The sequence below is a fragment of the Porites lutea genome, chromosome 10 (genome assembly GCF_958299795.1).
Source record: "Porites lutea chromosome 10, jaPorLute2.1, whole genome shotgun sequence".
NCBI lineage: Eukaryota > Metazoa > Cnidaria > Anthozoa > Scleractinia > Poritidae > Porites > Porites lutea.
Genome location: NC_133210.1, coordinates 13,262,524 through 13,280,935, shown reverse-complemented (window position 1 = coordinate 13,280,935; position 18,412 = coordinate 13,262,524). Strand labels below are relative to the sequence as shown.

General features: G+C 38.5%; 2 protein-coding genes across 6 annotated transcripts in view; both read right to left on the bottom strand.

The window, feature by feature from the left end:
* Positions 1–2,393: 2,393 nt before the first annotated feature.
* Positions 2,394–10,273, bottom strand: LOC140950038 (uncharacterized). The gene is made up of 4 exons (XM_073399200.1): positions 10,093–10,273; positions 5,615–6,231; positions 4,064–4,258; positions 2,394–2,831 (listed from the first exon to the last, which is right to left on the bottom strand). The coding sequence occupies exons 1-4, from the start codon at positions 10,146–10,148 to the stop codon at positions 2,719–2,721; spliced, it is 981 nt and encodes a 326-aa protein (XP_073255301.1). The 5' UTR covers positions 10,149–10,273; the 3' UTR covers positions 2,394–2,718.
* A 2,178-nt stretch (positions 10,274–12,451) lies between these two features.
* Positions 12,452–18,412, bottom strand: part of LOC140950037 (sodium/potassium/calcium exchanger 4-like) — an 18,766-nt gene continuing 12,805 nt past the window's right edge. For 3 of the 5 annotated variants that reach the window (XM_073399197.1, XM_073399195.1, XM_073399196.1), the window contains exons 7-12: positions 18,052–18,096; positions 16,879–17,044; positions 16,333–16,443; positions 14,556–15,233; positions 13,800–13,970; positions 12,452–13,408 (exon numbers count right to left, since the gene is read on the bottom strand). In XM_073399197.1, coding sequence (XP_073255298.1) covers positions 13,202–13,408; positions 13,800–13,970; positions 14,556–15,233; positions 16,333–16,443; positions 16,879–17,044; positions 18,052–18,096 — 1,378 coding nt within the window. In that variant the 3' untranslated portion in view covers positions 12,452–13,201. The remainder of the gene's footprint in view (positions 13,409–13,799; positions 13,971–14,555; positions 15,234–16,332; positions 16,444–16,878; positions 17,045–18,051; positions 18,097–18,412) is intronic. The other 2 variants (XM_073399199.1, XM_073399198.1) reach the window with 2 other exon arrangements.

Below are 18,412 nucleotides of genomic sequence, written 5' to 3'. Positions count from 1 at the left end.
ATCTAGCCTGCGAGCAAGCTCTTCATTTGGGGTAGTCACGAGAAGTCATGTGAGAACAGTACGCAAAAGGAGATGGGAGTCGAGGGGAAGGGAAAGAAAGGGAGATTCTCCTTTCCTCTGCCCCTGGTGGCTTTGCCACTCTCTCACGCGTTCTCTTGTGGCTCGCTTCCCTCACCATAAATGGAGAGCTTGCTAGCAGGTCAATTGCAATCAGGGTTGTCCAGGACCTACAGAGATGAGTGAACACCACCAGCTAATCACAGAGGATAATCCTCTAAGTGAGACAATAAATCTATGGTATTTGTCTCTCAACTACCGTTTGACAAAAACAAATATGAGATACAAAATAATGAAAATTATGTGAGTAAATAAAGATGCCATCCTCACAACAAAAATTCTTTCCCTGATCACTAATAATGTACCTTTCAGTTCTCCACCTCTCCAAATCAATATTTTCCACCCCTGCCTAACCCAATATGCAGCTGTGTCCAATAAAAGGAGCTCACCTTCAGATCTGATCTATTGTAACCTACTTAAGTTCTTCTCCTTCCACTTTAAATTTTCTGAAGAACCCTGCCGCAACCCTGCCTCTCCTTGAGTGGTGATTTTCAAGCATGCTAGCACACTTATTTACTTACTACCCTCTTATAAATCTAAAGGCAAATATGACAAAAAAAAATGATTAACCGCCTCAACTTGTTTTGGAAACATAACTTTATTTCTTTTCTTAAAAACCTCTAGTCTAAGGTCATAACTAACTAAAGCAAACAACAGTAGTTATATACATTATTTACACTACAGTAAAAACCCACGAGTAAGTACTTGGTTTTTAAGAACCTGTTAGGCTAAAAACTGCCACTTAGACCCCCTTCTATACAAGAACCTGTTTAGCTTAAAATCTGAAACCGATTCTTATTTTCTAAAATCTATTTAAAAATTCTGGTCAGTTGGGCAAATGAGAAAAGTCAACATTTGGAGACATAGGTGCCTTTATCACTCCAACTGCAAAGTAATATAATAGTAAGCAGGTTTTTCATAAGGAATGAGCTGAAAAATTCTAATACCCTAAGGTAAAAAGTATTTTTTCTTCAGAAAATAAGAACCTTTTTAATAAACTACTAATTTGTGTTAATTATTACAAATTAGGTAACAACCTATTTGGGCTAACTTGGAAAACACAGGCTTTTACTTGCGGGTTTTTAGTGTATTAGATACGTATGTTGTTACTAACCCATTGTTGACCTAATTTGCTGTGAATGATCACAGCAAAGACCAGGACACATAAGCAAGACACAAAACCACAAACTAATACGCAGCCTGTATAGCTGGTGGAATTGTTTTTGCACATGTGACAGTTTTGACGAGAAGCCACCATTGATTTCAAATCACCTCCTCCCCATTCTCCACAGGGCTTTGGAGTTTTTGCTTGCTCTAATGATCCCCCCAGCTACGCAGGCTATAATTTACGTTTTTTTTCGGTTTAGTTTCCTCATGCCTGATTGGCTTTTTCCTTGCAACACAATAACATTGCAGAAAATATCTCTGATGTTCACAGTTTTCTGAGTTTCCAATAAGGGGAATGGCAATGAGTTTTGTGTTTAGGAAGCCTAGCGAGATGGAGCCCAAAATTAAATTATTTCGATAGTTAGATTCTGAAACGGTTTAATTTTGGTTTCTCCACATCTCAGTGAACAAAAGTTGAAATTCTCTCAAAAGCAGACACCCTTGGGGAGAAGATGGAGTGACCATGCATGAAGAAGGCTCTTTTTGGTGACTAGTGCAACAGGGTTTTGTCAGGGCAGCTACAAGTGTCGCCACTTAAGAAAGTGTCCATTAAGACACCTTTAAGACTGTAGTGATAATAAATTGAAATGTGTTAATCAAGGTGTTCATGTTTTGCAATATCTGAGGTTGATTCCCTCACAGGACGTGAAAAAGCTTGAATTATAGCTTGCTCTTCAGACAAGCAGCTCTCAAATTTTGTTTGTCCTGGGAAAGTCTTCATTTAATATTTTAACAACTTAGTTGGAAGACGACCTGACTGGGCCCTTGCCCACCAAGCAAATGAAAATGCCCTTTTAAGCCCTGCTTCAACTGCAGTCCCTAATGTATTTCTAAGACCAACTTGAAATTGTCTTCCAATCACTGCAAACAATATGATAATTATATTGTTTGCAGTGATTGGAAGACAATTATAATAAATAATATTAATTTTTTTTTAAATTAAAAAGAAAGAACACAATAATTTGATCCAGAGGAATGTGAACTAAAAACAAGTTGTTAACGTGGGTTAAATTAACCTGGCAAATCCATCGTAAGCCTAAGAAAAATGAGCCATATTAATTGATTGGGGTAAATTTTATTATATTTTTTCGGTTTTAAACTCAAATGTGTATTTGTTGTAGCAAGGTTAGTAAAACTGTGCCATACTGTTAGAGTGATTTTACTTGAACTGTGAAACAGATACACTAACAACTAGAGCAAAATAGCAACAAGTAAACAGAAGATGACAATGGAATTAGTGCATAATAGTGTGTAGTATTCTACTATATATTTCATAGGTTAAGTAAAATCACTCTAAAAGTTTGAGGAAAAAAAGGCAACACCATTATTTTGAGTAAGCTTTCAGTAGTGAAAATATTAAAAATGCCATAGAAATAAGCCAGATTCCTACATATACCGAGATATATTTTCAAGTTAGAATGAATAAATTTTGTGTTATCTGTATCCCAAGCGCTTCTTTTCTTTTTGTTTCTTCTTGACAACGTCTATACTTCGGTCTTTCCAAGTGCTTTTCCTTAATTTGATTGGGCGGTTGCCTATATATTTGCCTGAAGTAAAAAAGAATATCACATCGTCATTCACTATACTGTTTGGTACAGTATGTTCTTGTTATACTTAAATTTAGAATCTCAAAGTTACACTCCATTGTTAAATTGTTTATCATAATTTAGCTTTAACCCCCATATAAGAACCTGCTTGATCTTGCTTGGCTAAACAGGTTCTTCTATTTTTGGGTATTAAAAGGGCAAATTTCTGCCAGGAGGTTCTTAATCCACTAGGTTCTTATTCGCAGGTGTTTATTGTCTGGACAGAGGGTCTGCCATCTCAGCTCTTACTATTGTGAATGTGTTGCTAAAACAAGAGTGAAATGATATATTGACCTATTGAAACTGTAACAGGTCATTATTGTAAGTGATTTAATAACAATAACTTAATTTATTAAATGTTGACCTATTGATAATTATCAGATAGTTTTGTAAATATCTATATCAATCAGGGTTTGTAAAGATTAATTTTTGGATCCAAAATTTAAGACTTTTTCCAGACTCGAGGTTATCAAATACATATGGGTGATCAATAGAGACCTTCGCAGGAACAAAGCTTTTTTCATGATGCCCTGCAACGTATGGATGAGGCTGAATAGGGTTTGACCAAAACAAAAAAACACTTTAAAAAAAAAATCAAGACTTTTTACCATTTTTCAAATTAGACTTTACCTCTACTTTCCAGACTTTTTCCAAGTCTGGAAAATTGCTGGGCAAATTTCAAGACATTTTCACAAATTCCAGACTCACTACAAACCCTGTCAATTATTGTTATGATACTTTTCAAATAGCTTTTGCAACCTTCTCATCTTGTCTAGAAGAGGGATGTCTTTATGTAACTGCCTGGTTTGTTCTTTGTTTTGAAATCAGGGAGTAATGTTTATATTTTTTTTACATTTTTTAACAAATTGTTTGTTAGCTTTTTACATTTCATAATTGCAGTTCTAGCATTTCAAATTCAATTGTAATTTTTATACATGTAATTTTTAGTTATTTTGTACATTACTTAGCCTTATGAGTCCTGGAAATTAATTCTGAAAAACCCAATTGGGATAATCAATAAAATGTATTGTATGGTATTGTATCATGTTGATCAATTTTTGCTAACTGGTCCCTGTCAAAAGTGAAAAAACCATGGGGTCTATTGATGATGATAATTACTGTGTTTTAGTTGTGATTTCAAGAAAACTAAACATTTTTTTATAGTTTTAGTCTGCATTGATCTTATGACTTACCATTCATTTCTCTCATAGCCTTGATAAAATCATTGGGATCCTTAAAACTGAGAAAACCATATCCCTTGCTTTTATTTGTCTTTTTGTCACGGACAACTTTTGCTTTCAGGAAAGATGGATACTTTGAGAAATTCCTTGTCAAAATCTCATCAGTGACTTCATTACCCAGATCACCACAAAACACTCGGAAGTCGTCTGAAATAAAAAAGGAAAGTGCGCATAAGAAAGAGAGATGTTCAATTAATGCTTTCCCTCCAAGACCAAGTTATGGCGGGATGATGAGTCACAGTAACTTTTAAACTTGTGGACAAAATCCTATGGTGTTACCATTCAAATGAAACCTCAATCTTCAACAGTGCTTTTACATGATACTATTTCTTTAGTACGTAGTTCTAACTTTAAAACCCGTGGACAAAATACTATGGTGTTACCATTCAAATGAAACCTCTTCAGCAGTACTTTCACATGGTACTATTTATTTAGTATGCAGTTCTAACTTTTGAGTCTGTAGACAAAATCCTTTGGTGTGACCATTCAAATGAAACCTCTTCAGCAGTACTTCCCACGTAAGTATGTAGTTCTACATTTTGAATCTAAGGATGAAATCCTATGGTGTTACCATTCAAATTAAACCTCTTTGACAGAACTTTTGCACCGTACTATTTTTGTTAGGATTATTTAAAAAAATTGGAATTCTTTTTCATCATCAGGAGTGCAAGTGTTAACTTTGATTCTGCCAATAAAAAATATTTTTTTACAAAAGGCACTGATGCGCACAGCCATTTTTTAGGTTACATGTACAACGTACAGTGCACATGCACCTGTATGGTATAAAAAAAACCTCTCAGCTACCATCCCACATATTTAATCAGAGATTACATTTTAAACATTTATGGCAGAAATACACCCCCTAAATATCTGGTGTAAATAAGCACTAGGAAAGGCTGTAAGGCAGTCCTGACACAAATTTTTTTTACCTTTTCTGCATAAAATTAGCCCCACATAACAGCCATGCTTATGACACAACAACCAGTGTTTCGCTGTCTAACACTAGAAAATGCACTTAGAAAAAAAATAATACAGTAAAAACCCGCGAGTAAGAACCTGCATTCCCCAAGTTAGCCTAAACAGGTTCTCACATAAATGGTAATTGGCAAAAATTTAGGCTATTTAGTTTCTTAAAAGGTTCTTATTTTCTGAAGCTAAAATAGTTTGTAGCTTAGGGTATGTAGGAGTATTCAGCTTATTCCTTGTGCAAAACCTGCTTACCATTATGTGTATTTTATTTTACTTGCACAGAGGAGGTCTAACTGGCAAATTTTAGTCTAAAAGGTTCTTAAAAACCAGTTTCTTACGTACAGGTTTTTACTGTATCACATTAGACCAAAACCAGTCAGCAGAAAGTTAACCCCATGTAAGAGCCACACCTACACAATAAACAACAGTCGGCACTTTGCTGTCCTATTCTCTGGAAAAATGCACTTAAACACACAGAAAACGGGAAAACGCAATTAAAAAATCAGTATCAACCATCAAAAACCAGTTTTGTACCTTGTTCCCATTCTGATAATGAGCTATCCTCCCACACTGTGTCTCCAGCAACTCTTATAAACTTTTTCTCTTTGGTTTTCTTTTTTTCTTTTCCCTCAGCAGCAGCTCCACTCTGTGAATAAGTTGATTCCCATTCCTTTTGCTCCTCTGCAGTCATCATTGGCATAGTGGGAGTGACTGGCCCTGCCACGGGTACCCCTGGCATTGCCACAGGTACCCCTACAGGCATAGGCATTGGAACCATAGGTAGCCCAGGTGGAGCCATAACAGGGCCTACAGGAAGCCCAGGATTAGGAACCATCTGAGGTACCATGGGCTGGACCCCAGGAGGGAGGTTCATCGCGGGTGGCATTGGTGGTGCAGGTAATTGATTTGGTGGGACTTGCATGTGATGTTGTACTGGAACCTGCATGTGAGGTGGCATTTGATTTGAGAGCGGAGGTTGTAGTAAAGGAGGTGGGTGTGGAGTCTGATGTCTTGGTGTGAAATGATTATTAGGAATCTGTTGAGTGGGTAAGGGTTTGGGAGTGTTTTCGATTGCTTTGGAGGCCATGCGAAAAGTATTTGTGGCTATAACTGGCCTTGCTACAGGATGTTCTGCAATTTCTTGTTCAAACCTGTAAAGAAGATAATAAGAAATACTTAAAACATTTCACATGTCAACCACACAAACCAACTGTAGGGAGCCACATCCCTTGTAACACTTGCAACATTATGATCTTTAACAACCATAAACAACTGAGCAATTGAACATGATGCACTAAAGCAGGCCAGAGAAATTTTTTTTTTCACCACAAAATTCCAACAAAAATCTTGCTCCACTCCTCACCTGTATTTCCTTCATTATATGTTCATGTTAAATAAATTATACGTTCATGAAGAAAAGCAAAAGGAGTGGGGAGGAGAGAAAGTGAATGGGAAAAATTTCCAGGGCAAAATAGCCTTCTCCCTTTAGGGGCATTTCAGGGATAACAAAACAAATAATTTCATTAGACCGAATGTGATATATTAAAGATCACACTTGACTTGTTGCCAAGGCTTGGGAGAATAAAACAAAAGAAATGAGTAATATTAAATCCTGAGCCTCGATGTGACTTCATTTGTTTTATTCCCCAAGCCTCAGAGCCAAGTATGAATTTCTTATATTAAAATTGGTCTACTAAAACATAACAAGTTAAAAACCTTAACAACATGAAGCAAGAGGTGATCCAAACAAGTGCAGATGAGACCCCATATTGGTGTAAAGTTTTGGTACACCAATATGGCGCCGGAAAACAACAAAAACATCTGGAGTTCACTTTTTTACAAAAGCTCTTTCTTTTCAGTCGAGGGCTAGCATATGTGCGCATAAACACATCTTCTAATACTTGACATGGTTAAACTGCTGAAAACTAAGAGGAGAGACTTTCTTTCAATCAGACATAATTCCTATTTTGGTGTCTCGAACTGTGAAAACTTGGGAGGTACAAATAAATAATTGCTGTATTTTCGAAATGAAACATGCTATGGGACTGGAAACTTGAGGAAAGATTTATTTTTTGTTTATCTTCAACCTAGTGTAAATAAGAATTTGCAAAACTTTGCTATTTTGACTTTACAATTTGATGACGTCACTGTAAAAACCATCTATAGAAATATTGATGGTTCCATAAATCGATCGACAGAACGGCTCGAAGAACTCTTGGATCTTTTGTGTATTGCTAAAAATACATGTTGACATTATTATTTTGCAGTCAGTTGCATAGTCATGGAACTTGGTTGATTTCTTACTGTTTACATTTTAGAGTAGCACAATCATTAATTCTACATATGTATACTACGAATCGATAATTTTAAAAACTTTGATATAAAAAAGTCCCAATGCCGTTTTTGCCATGAAAGGATTCATGCAAAATTATACATGTATGACAACCGCATTCTTTAATCGAAGCTTACTTAAGGAATTGTTGGAGGTCCAACACATCAGGATCAGAAAAGCCATGTACAGAAATTTTTTCGTCATTAAGCCCGCAAACCCCTTGCGAGATCGAGACGACAGGGTCATCTCATCTCACCTTGCCAGAGGGTGGTGACTTACTTTTGAGTGGTAGTGTAATTATTCTTCCTAACCAGTTAGTGTTTAATAAATTTGGAAGTTAGAGTCCTGAGGACGAGGTTGTGCTAGTTTGGTAGTTTTCGTAGGGCTGGAGAAAATGAAGGAAAATGACACACATTTTAGGAAAGAGAAATTGCCACACTACTGCCCACAAACATAGCAAGACAAGAAATTTGCTATTTGAAGAATATATGCTGAATTAAACATCTATTTACATCCTGAATTTGCCGAGGAACAGGCAAATGAAGACTGGAACTGTTTTTGCTGATAAAGGTAAGCATGTTTTTATAGTTAAAATTATTTTGAATGAATCATAAAATAACTATTTGACTCGGCTTTCATATGATCAGAACAATTTTGGAGATATCAGTCAGTAATTCCAAAATGCCAGGAGATGAAGGTCACGGCCATAGCCAGACTTCAGAACAAGACGAGGCAAGTTTCGAGCCGCAAGTGGGGTTTGGGGGCATGCCCCCCCCCCCCAAAAAAAAAAAATTTGAAATCTAGAGGCTCAGAAATGCTCTTGTAAGCATTTTCTGTAGAATTGTTCTTCAGAAAAGTCAATGTTAGGCAAGTGTACTGTAGAAGTTCACTTTTTTATTGCTTAGCGATACTGGTGCTAAGTTAATGACCATCTGCATTTTAAAGCATTCAAAGTTGTAACACATATTACAATAAAATGAATCCACCAGAGTAGCCAACGTTTATGGATTTTATACCGTAGATAATTAGGAGAAGTCTTAGGTTAACACTTTTTTGGAAGTTAGTTCTTAGATGATAAACAGAATCACGCTCACTTATCAATTATCTGTTTCCATACACTCTTGCTTATGTTCTTCAACTTTGAGACAGCCATGTCATAATATTGCCATCTCTTATAACAAGTCACTAACTTTCACGATGTAGTAGACTTCTCCCTTTTTAATAACAGTGAGAAAAGAGAAAGTTTCTTGCCCGTCGTTTATTCTTTACTGAAAGCTAAGGCAATCTGTCTGTGGCCAGAGGCATCCCATCTCTTTAAAACCGAACTGCTGTCAATTTCGTTGGTTTATGACAGCACACATTTCCAAGTTACAAAACAAAAAGTATTATTTTGTCACTAGAAGTGCATCATATACACTGAGAATACTTTCTAATAAGCTGGACCAGGACTCATTTGGTTAGCATGTGATATACCTGCCAACTTTTTCTGAGATATAAGCACGAGATTTTTATCCTGGGAGTGCTGGGATTTTTGAAGACGACACAATCATTTCCAAAGATTCCAGAAGAAGTCCAAAGTCTTCCGAAGAAGTCCGAAGTCTTCCAAAGACGTCCGAAGTCTTCCGAAGACGTCCAAAGTCTGCCGAAGTCTGCCGAAGGCGGGCTCGCTCCCAGTGCTTTTCACTTCAAAAATCAAGATCGCGAGGAACATATTGTCATTTATTCATTTTACACATGGTTTTCGTTCCTTACATGGGTCTGAGTTAACATATTTTTGGAAATTGTGTCAAACAAGACGGCAACAACTCACATTTTTCAACCAGGTGTAAGAAATTGGCCCGCAAGCATGAGAGTTGGCAGGTATAATGTGATCAGGTGATTCAGGTCAACCTTACTCCACTACAGACACTACAGAACTACATACCTGCCAACTCTCACGCCTGCGGGTTGAAAACTTCGATCTCACACCAGCTCACGCTTGCGGCCCAATTTCTCACGCCTGATTGAAAAATGTGAGTTGTTGCCGTCTTGCTTGACACAATTTCCAAAAATATGTTAACTCAGACCCATGTAAGGAACGAAAAGCATGTGTAAAATGGATAAATGACAATACCTTCCTCGTGATCTCTGATTTTGTGGATAAGAGTCTTCTCAATAACTTCGCCTTCGGCAGACTTCGGATGTCTTCGAAAGACTTCGGACTTCTTTGGGAATCTTCGGAAATGATAGTGTCATCTTCAAAAATCCCAGCACACCCAGGATAAAAATCTCACGCTTATATCTCAGAAAAAGTTGGCAGGTATAGAACTATAGCCTGCTAGCAAGTCTTGAGAGGAACCCTGAGAGAGTGTTCGCAAACTACATAGCTAAAGTCCAAGAGGATTACTCCAGATTTCAAGTGACCAAGATGATCAATTGGCTACGGGAAGAAATCAAACCAAACGTAATCCCCACAGCTTCCAACAAAAACCCACCAAAATCCCTGGACCAAAAATCAACCCCCCAACCCCCCAAAAAAACCATGCTGGAAGAAGAATTATGCAGGTCTTGGACTCCTTTAGCTGCATAATTCTTCATATCATATTCAGCATCATTCGGAAACAAATAATTAGTAAAAATGTGCCATAATCTACATTCCAACGGCAACAACTGAATCACTCGCACCGGTAAACAAACTTACCGTGACATTTCGGCTTCCAATTCATTTCGCCGTGTCTGTTCCTCAACATCAGCCATTGCTAAAATATTAACACTCCCAGAAAACCTTGGGATAATCAATTAACCTTGTATATCTTAAACTCCTTTATGTAGCCCTACTTTCACCACTAGAAAACCTACAATCAATTTTTGCTTTTCGTTCACTGCACGTTGAGCTTAGTAACCAAGCTCTGATTGCCATCATTCCTCGTTCCCAGACCACTTCAGAAGAGTCTATTTTCCGGGAATTTGGTTGCCCCGGAGGAATAAATTTTGTAAGTCAATTGCAATTCAGAAGTAACTGACTCTAGCTTATTCGTTTCTGCGTTAAATGTGCCCAAAGCTTAAATTATGTTTAACATAGGTTATGATGTTGCTATGGTAACTTGAAAATGGCCAAAAGAGATCACCGTTCATCTCCAATGGTCCTTGCTTCAAAACTGAACCAGTAATGGGGCATTTGTTTGATTCTGTTATCAAAGGGTCAAGCAAAAAAGTAGTTGTGCCATAAGTCCATCAACTTTGCATTTCAAAAAATTCTGGAAACAGTTGCGTGCCAACTTTTCAATGTGGTCAGAAGGTAGGAGCCGATCACTGAACTAATCAGGAAATGAGCAAAAAGTAAGCCCTTAATTGACCGCGCATACAAATGTGATTTTATGAAGCGTTGGGCCCCCACGAATCCGTAATGATTCATGCTTAACGGAAAAACGGGCAACAAAAACCTGCAACCTAGTTTGCAACATTGCTGCAAAACGAGTTGAAAAGCCACGTTGCGCGTTTTACCACCCACATAAAACCTGTTTTGCAACAAATCCGGTTGTCAGCAGGTCTGAACATGGGTAGTAAAACATGCTATTCGACTCGTTTTGTTAATTGTTGCAAAACAAGTTGCACGTTTTTTATTTGTCACCGCAGCCTGAGTAAACAGCCGACATTTGACGACGCTGCCACTGGTTTCCTCGCCGAATGACGTCTGAGAAACGTACGCAGAAATTCCATGCTGATGACGCGTCTCTACCCAGATCTGGGTAGTGCTTTTGATTGGTCGTGCCGCGTGGGAAATTTGATTCAGCCATTCAGAAGCACTACCCAGATCCGGGTAGTGACGCTTCATCAGTATGGATTTTCTGCGCTCGTTTCTCAGACGTCATTTGACGAGGAAACTAGTGGTAGCGTCGCCAAAGTCGGCTGTTTTCTCAGGCTATTTTTGTTGCCCATTTTTCCGTACCTTTGATGCCGGGTATAATTTGTTCCAGGCTCCGAGATACAATCGAACCTCCATGTACGACCAGCTCTCGTAAGCGACGGCCAATCCAAAATACCAAAATTTTCTCAGTCAAAGGCTTACAACTGGAACCTCTAGTAAACGACCATCTCCTGTAAGCGACCGCGACCACTTTTTGGGCTTGACGGTTAATGATTTCCATTGTTTTTTACCTCCTTGTATGCGACCACTTGACGCATTCTCTGATCACTATTTTTGCTGTGTGGCGATACTTAGAATATAAGAAGACCTTTAGTGACAACATGGAACTACACATATCGTAACTTAGGTATTGCATGCAATAAATTATCTTCCATAAAGTAGATGTGCCTGGACCTCTCCTCGGAAGAGACCCCCTGTGGTTCGATTCTTGTAAAAGACCTCCTCCCTCAAGCGACCACTCAGTATTTGCCATTTGGGTGGTCGCTTACGGAGGTTCGACTGTAGTCGGGTCCGTGAAAGGATCTGCGAAATCAAGAAAACGCTAACACGAAAATAAGACGGGAGGAAACTGAGGAGAGGAAGATCTCTCCTCTCTTTCTTTTTTGGGAGACAATGTGTACCACAGGCGAGCAGCTACGAAAGAGCCTAGCATTGAAGGCATTTAATATGGAAAGGGGATAAGCGAGCGAGCGATTGCCTTGTAGGTTCCTTGAACTCACTCGTGGAGCGCGCTGCGGTAGTCAGGAGCCTTTGCCTTTTTGAAACTTTCCCATGATCCTTCCGGTTGGACACCAAAAATCTCCATGACCCTCAACCTCGTCCCCAGGGTCTTCTCGTTTTCCAAGATGGCGGCGGCATATTGGAAAACGAGAAAACCCTGGGGACGAGGTTGCCATGACCCCATGTGCCGCAAAAATTCCGAAAAGCCGCTTTCTCGAGTTAACCTTAACGGCAATTTTATACAAGTTTAATTGGGATACATTCTGCAAACGTTCCCCGAAGTTTTTACCACCAGAAATACTGAAGACGTTTTAGTGGTCAAGACACATTTCAATATTAAGCAACAAAAGCTAAGAGCTTTTTTCGTTTTTTTTCTTGAAATGGATTGATTCTACTAAACTAGCCAGCCTGCTTGTCTTCAACACAAAGGTCTTTATTCCGCAGAGGGCAGCTGATGTAGGAGATTATCAAATCGTTTTTTCTTTTACTATCAAACTTTCAAAACTTACAATTTACAAAAGAACTCTCTAAATCTTTCAGTACAGAAGCTTCCTAGTTTAACAATTACAAAGCAACTGAATTAAAATACTTTACGCGAGAGGTAACGCGGAAAAACAGAGCAACATGGGTAAAATTTGACATGTTCACCCGGACTAAGTCCTTCTATTTATCAAAACTAAATAAAGATTTTGAAAAAAAAAAAATATCCGGGAAATCTTTAATTTTGTTGCTCGAATCCTTCCCCAAGACCACTGAATGTAAAGTAAATTTTTCATGTTTCTTTTATATCAATAACACATCTCACTATAGTTTTCCCTTGATGTGGTAATGTTTCCTTCAAAAGTAACAAGTGTTATCACGATCATTAAAACATCAAGGGAACATTAAAATGAGTTTTGAACTTTAATACGATTTTCTTGTTGCTGTTTTAAAAGACGTCCTCGTACAAAAATAATATCTAAATTAAGTCTTGATTGAGTACAAATACGGTTTGAGGGTTTTGGTCGTTTATGACTGGCTGTTCTGTTACTATTAAAAGGGAAAATTTTGCAGGATCCCCAAATCAAGGAAAAATTTTTTGGTTTGAAAAAGTAACATTTCCTGCAACCAGTAAAAGAGCGACAGCCATAAAAGTGAAGCAACTACTAACAACGTTTTCCAGTCAGCAATCGTAGTCACATAACATATCTTGGAGGTAGGCGTAGACTACAAAGGCAATATACATGAAGAAAAACGAGCTACCAATTAGCCTGTTGAGTCTAAAATGCGAGGCGGCAAAAATCCCCAGTGCGATTAGAAGAATCAGCAGCAGAATAAAACCAAATTTTACATGTGGTACCATTACAATATCCCCTGAGAGGAACATATCCTGTAAAGAAATAAAAACAGGTATATATAAACGAGAGCGTAGGGCCAAGATGTTTACGACCCTCTTTCCTTCAAAACCCCCAAGATTTACTTACTCAAGTCTTTTTTTTTACTATACACTACTTCAATTAAATTTTAGTCTTGCATTTCAAGCCAATGCCCCTTTGTCACTTTCGTCGCATTATGTTAACTAAATCCTTCTACTAATCAGGTAGAGATCGCGAGTAAAGGGCTGTTATAGTAGGAAACCCGAAAAGCAGCCCCCGCTCCCCTCCTGACCCCACACCACTTAGCGCGAATGTTACCTATATTTAGAGTGCGTGCTGATTCTTGTCCCTCAGTTGCTGCAGAGCATCACATATTTTGGTGAAAACACAAATTCAAATACCCACCTCTTCCTCTTTCGAGAGCAAATGTATAGCTTCAAAGTTATCAATCAAGCCCCTGATGACAAATGGTAGCCCAATGCCAAGATTTATGTCAAACACGTTTGAACCAATGGCGTTTGACACGGCCATGTCTCCAAATCCATCACGAGCAACAAGGATGGAACTCAGAGCGTCCTAAATAAAATATAGAACAAAGCACACCAGATGAGATCTTGTCAAATTTTGGTCCGAAAAGCGACCAGAGTCGGTCAAAGAAAATGCCTGCAAAAAATGCTTCACTGTTATTTGGTGTTTTAACTTCTTTACTAGGGCCCTGTTATTCCTTGGTTTATTGCTAAATTTGAGCCAGGAATAAATTCTAATTAAAAGTAAATTTTAAAGTTAAAAAATCAATTTGCCGTAACATATTTTTAGCTGACAATCTGATTTTCAGACAATCGAAATGACCAGTTAAAATTGACTTGAGAGCACCAACGCTTTGAACAGGACAAACGGAAACCTTGATGACTACATAGCTGCGTCCATCCCCTCCCCAGGCAATTGCGAGGAGACTTGGGCGCCTTTTAAGTCCCGGGGGTTGGCATTTGCAAATTAAGTGCTGGCGTGGCCCAGTGGTAGGGTATTTGGCTAACCCGGCTTAATAGGGCTTAATAAGCGAATAACAAGGCGTCATAAATTTCAAGCGATTACAATTTTACGGGTACCGCATTGTCCAGCTCAGTGGCCTGTTTAAATAGTTACTATGTATCAAAAACTAACCGGAACACTGGTACCAATAGCAATGACCACCAAACCCATGGTAAACTTGTCCACGCTGAGAATACATCCTGACCGTCCAACCAAGGTGACCATGCCAAAGCTTAAGATCGCTATCCAAACGATGGACATGATGAAGGAAGCGAGGAAGTACTTTCGGTTATGTGGCTTACTACAATCTGGAATGGTCCAAGTGAACGCACAAATGAATGGAAAGCTTATCAGGAACAAGATCCAGCCCAAAACGTACTTAAACGCTGCCCAACAGCCTCCATCCTCGGGAAACTCTGGATACTCGGCAGATACCGCAGGTAAACAAGGGCAAGGCTTCATGGTTTGTTCCCCCTGTTCCTCGTCTACTTCATCGATCCCAGAGGTAATTTTTTCATCATCCAAAGGTACCGTATGCGTGTTGCCGTTGGAGTCAACGTGGACAATAGCGACCGTAGGCTGTTGCTGTTGGATCATATCTGACCGTCGCCTGTACTCCTTTAGAACCTGTTGCTGTGCCACGGATTTGAGTCTAATTCCTTCTACATGGCCATGGAATCCAACTGAGCTCCTTCGATGTGCCTTAGGGTCGTCATAAAGATCTCTTAGACCCGGAAACGACATTGACAATCGAGGCTTGACAGAAGGCGGTACAGACCGATGATGGCTGTGCCCCAAGGATAGATTAATCTGTGATTGAAAACAGGATCGATCGAAAAGTAGAGACAGGAAGGTATTAAAAAGATCATAAACAGGTCGAACTACTAAACGTGTCAAATGCAAAATTCCCTGATATTGTGTGGTTCGTTTCTTACGCTGAAATAAACGCTGGTGTGCAAAATGAATAGAATCGAAGACATCGACAACAATGAAGAATAGAAAAAGTTTCCAGCTTGTGTTCGATCCTGAATTTTGTCTCTTTGTAGTTTGAAGTTTATTTTTGTCGATCGATTGAAAGAGAAGGAATTTTTTTTTGCCTTCACAAACAGGAAAACTTGACTACTTGCTTCACCTACACAAACAGACAAACTAGAATACTTGCTGCCTCTTTATTCAAATAATTTGACAAGTAAACCTTTTATTGCTAATAGATATTTCGAGCCTTCTTATATAAAGCATAAAAGAAAAAACAATTGCTAACTATCTACGCTTCCTGTCTCTACTGACGAACCGCCTTCAGTTTCCAGTGATAACAGTATCCCTGAAACACAACTGATGCCCATTCCTCCTGTCTGCCTCGACTGCTTAAGACTACCTAACAAATGTGACATTGTTATAATATAATATGAATCTAGAAAAAAAAAGCAAACATACGAAGTTTCTCTCTCTCTGGCTAAGTACATATAGCTGATGTTGAGCCGCCAAACAAAGATGTTGAAATAGATTTTTGAATCAAAGTGCAAGTCACCTTTTTCCAAGGACTAACTTCCTTTAAACAAACTAACCATGGCTACTATTCAAAACAACGATTCCGCGTACCAGAATTATTGTGAAAAAGATAGCTTTGCTTCCCACGGGACGTATGCCATGAATTATTTTGCGTCTTTGGGGATTTTTAAGCGTCGGGGACGCGGGACGCAGAGGTAACAAAATCACTGAAACGTTGACTTGCTCATGGCGACCCTTCTTCCCGGGACAACTTTTCTTCATGTAAACGGGGCCTAGGTCTTGCCGCACTTCACAGCGAGTATTAAGCAGTTCAGTGAGTAAGGTTACTCCATCAGCGTGCTAACAGTTGCATCTTTTTTCAACACACAAAAGAAAAGACAAACAAAGTTTTTTCACTTACAAATGACCTAGAAAGTTGTCCTTTGTTAGCGTGAGCGAATCTGCCTTTGGTGTGACTAGAGCCGGTTGTTAAGAATTGGTTAGCTTGGTCTCCCTCTGCTAAGTTACTTTCCTATAAGTTGAAACAAGAACAAGAAATTTGTTTAACAGAAAACATGTACTAATTGACACGAGTAAAAAGTGCATAGCTAGATTCATCAAATGGAACACGACGGGACACTAAAACTTCCATAGATTTCATAACCGCTTGTGGAACAAACGTCACAGTCTGGTTGAACACTAGATGAGACTGATATGAAGTCTTTTGTATCTGAACCTCGCAGACCCACGATGGACAAGTGTTATCTTTCTCAAAATGAACAGCACGAATAATCTGGTGCGCACTCATTTGAAGCGTTCTCTAGATAAAAAAATGTTTTTAAATCAATCGAGCTTTCAACAAGTCGTGCTGTCGTTTTCACCTTAGGGTAAAAGACTTTTTTTTTCGCTGTCTTTTTTGTGAAGCAGAAAGAGGGATTTCTTCAGAGGTTTCTAAAAGTGTACTTACCACAGATTTTATGGGAGGTAGTTTGCCGGCTGGTGTTCCCTGGCGACCGTGAAGCACACCAGCTGAAGAAGTTTGGGAATTTTGGTCAGCCTGAATCTCAATTTCACTGCTCGTAAATTGCGTCACTTCTGTTTGTTGAGCCGGACTAACCTGTCCTCCCTTGTGCCTAAAAACAAAACAGGCGCAATGAAGGTATAGGATGAGGACGCATGGAATGTAAACAGCTTTATCTATCAAGCGAGTTCTTGCAGCAGCGGCATCCAACGACTGTTTTCTGTTAAATACCTGTGCTGAGAAGCAAGTATTGATTAGAATCTTCTATTACTTGAGAACGGCTGAAAGTTTCTCGAGGACCTTTCCATTCATGTACAATTTTCGAAGCTTATGCAATAAATTCCCTACTAGGGCTATTTTCTGAAGTTTAATTTTTCATATTTTACTACCCAGGTTACGCTATGTTTATTAGAAAAAGGAAACCTAACATTTTCTGATTCTAAAATGTGATGGAGAGAGGAATCAGAAAAATTCTCTCTTTCGTAATACGTTACATGTAAATTGCATCTAAAAGTTTCGGGAAAATGATACTGAAACCCTTGTGATTTCGAAAAAACTCAAGTTCCCTAGGATGACCGAACAGGTGCAAATTTTATAGCGCTGCCTAGAATGCATATCTAGGGATCTAAAAGTACTCTGGATAACCTAAAAAGTGTTTTCAATGTATTTAGGTGGAAGCCGTCGTTGGGTGCCCCTGTTGCAGTTAATAGTCTAGTTGGCAAGAACATAGCAGGAATAGAAAGTAAAAGAAACCAATGAACTTCATTTTGTTTGAACTTGGTTACTTAAGGAAAATCAATGGTTTGACTTGTAGTACGAGTTTAACTGTTACTTGTATGTTGAAGAAAGTGAGTGATTTAGTTATATTTAAAGAATACGTGTGACGTCGGTCTTATAATTATTTAATATTTAAAGGCGAAATACTCTCAAATTTTAAAACTAGCTCGGTTTTTTACTAGTTTCTCTAGAACAGATCTTCAAATGTTAGCTTTCAATTTTACTCTTTTTAATCACTATCATACGATACCTTGTATAAATTCAGTGGGGAAGAGCTCATCGAAGCTTATTTAACAGAGTGAAATAAGATAGGGAAATAATATTGAACTAAGATGTACTAACAGTGTGTAAGGATTCAGCGGAAGCTCCTCATCTCTTGAGATAACTCTGCTCCATGACCGATAAGATATAAAACCGTAGAAGTTAATGGAAAGAAAAATGTTTGTGAACAGGTAGAGTTTAAAAAGAAGTTTAAAGAACAACGTTTATTGTTTCAGGGGCACCCATCGAGAGTATAGTTCAAAACCACTTAAACATAGCATTGCTTAACGTATTTTAGTATTTAAACGGTAGATACGGGCATATTTTTATCTCCTTAAAATTTTTCATCTGTTCGGATTTCCTAGCTGAAAGCCTAATGATCCGAAAATTATAGGGATAAAAACTTACCTTTTCGAAAATTTCAGCCAGAAAAAAGGCTCGC

What these genes read in the sequence shown, in the direction of transcription:
- LOC140950038 (XM_073399200.1), bottom strand. Translation starts at nt 10,148, where the DNA reads ATGGCTGATGTTGAGGAACAGACACGGCGAAATGAATTGGAAGCCGAA. An exon ending in TTGGAAGCCGAAATGTCACG is followed by an intron (nt 6,232 to 10,092) that starts GTAAGTTTGTTT and finishes TCTTCTTTACAG; the next exon opens with GTTTGAACAAGAAATTGCAG. An exon ending in ATTATCAGAATGGGAACAAG is followed by an intron (nt 4,259 to 5,614) that starts GTACAAAACTGG and finishes TTTTTATTTCAG; the next exon opens with ACGACTTCCGAGTGTTTTGT.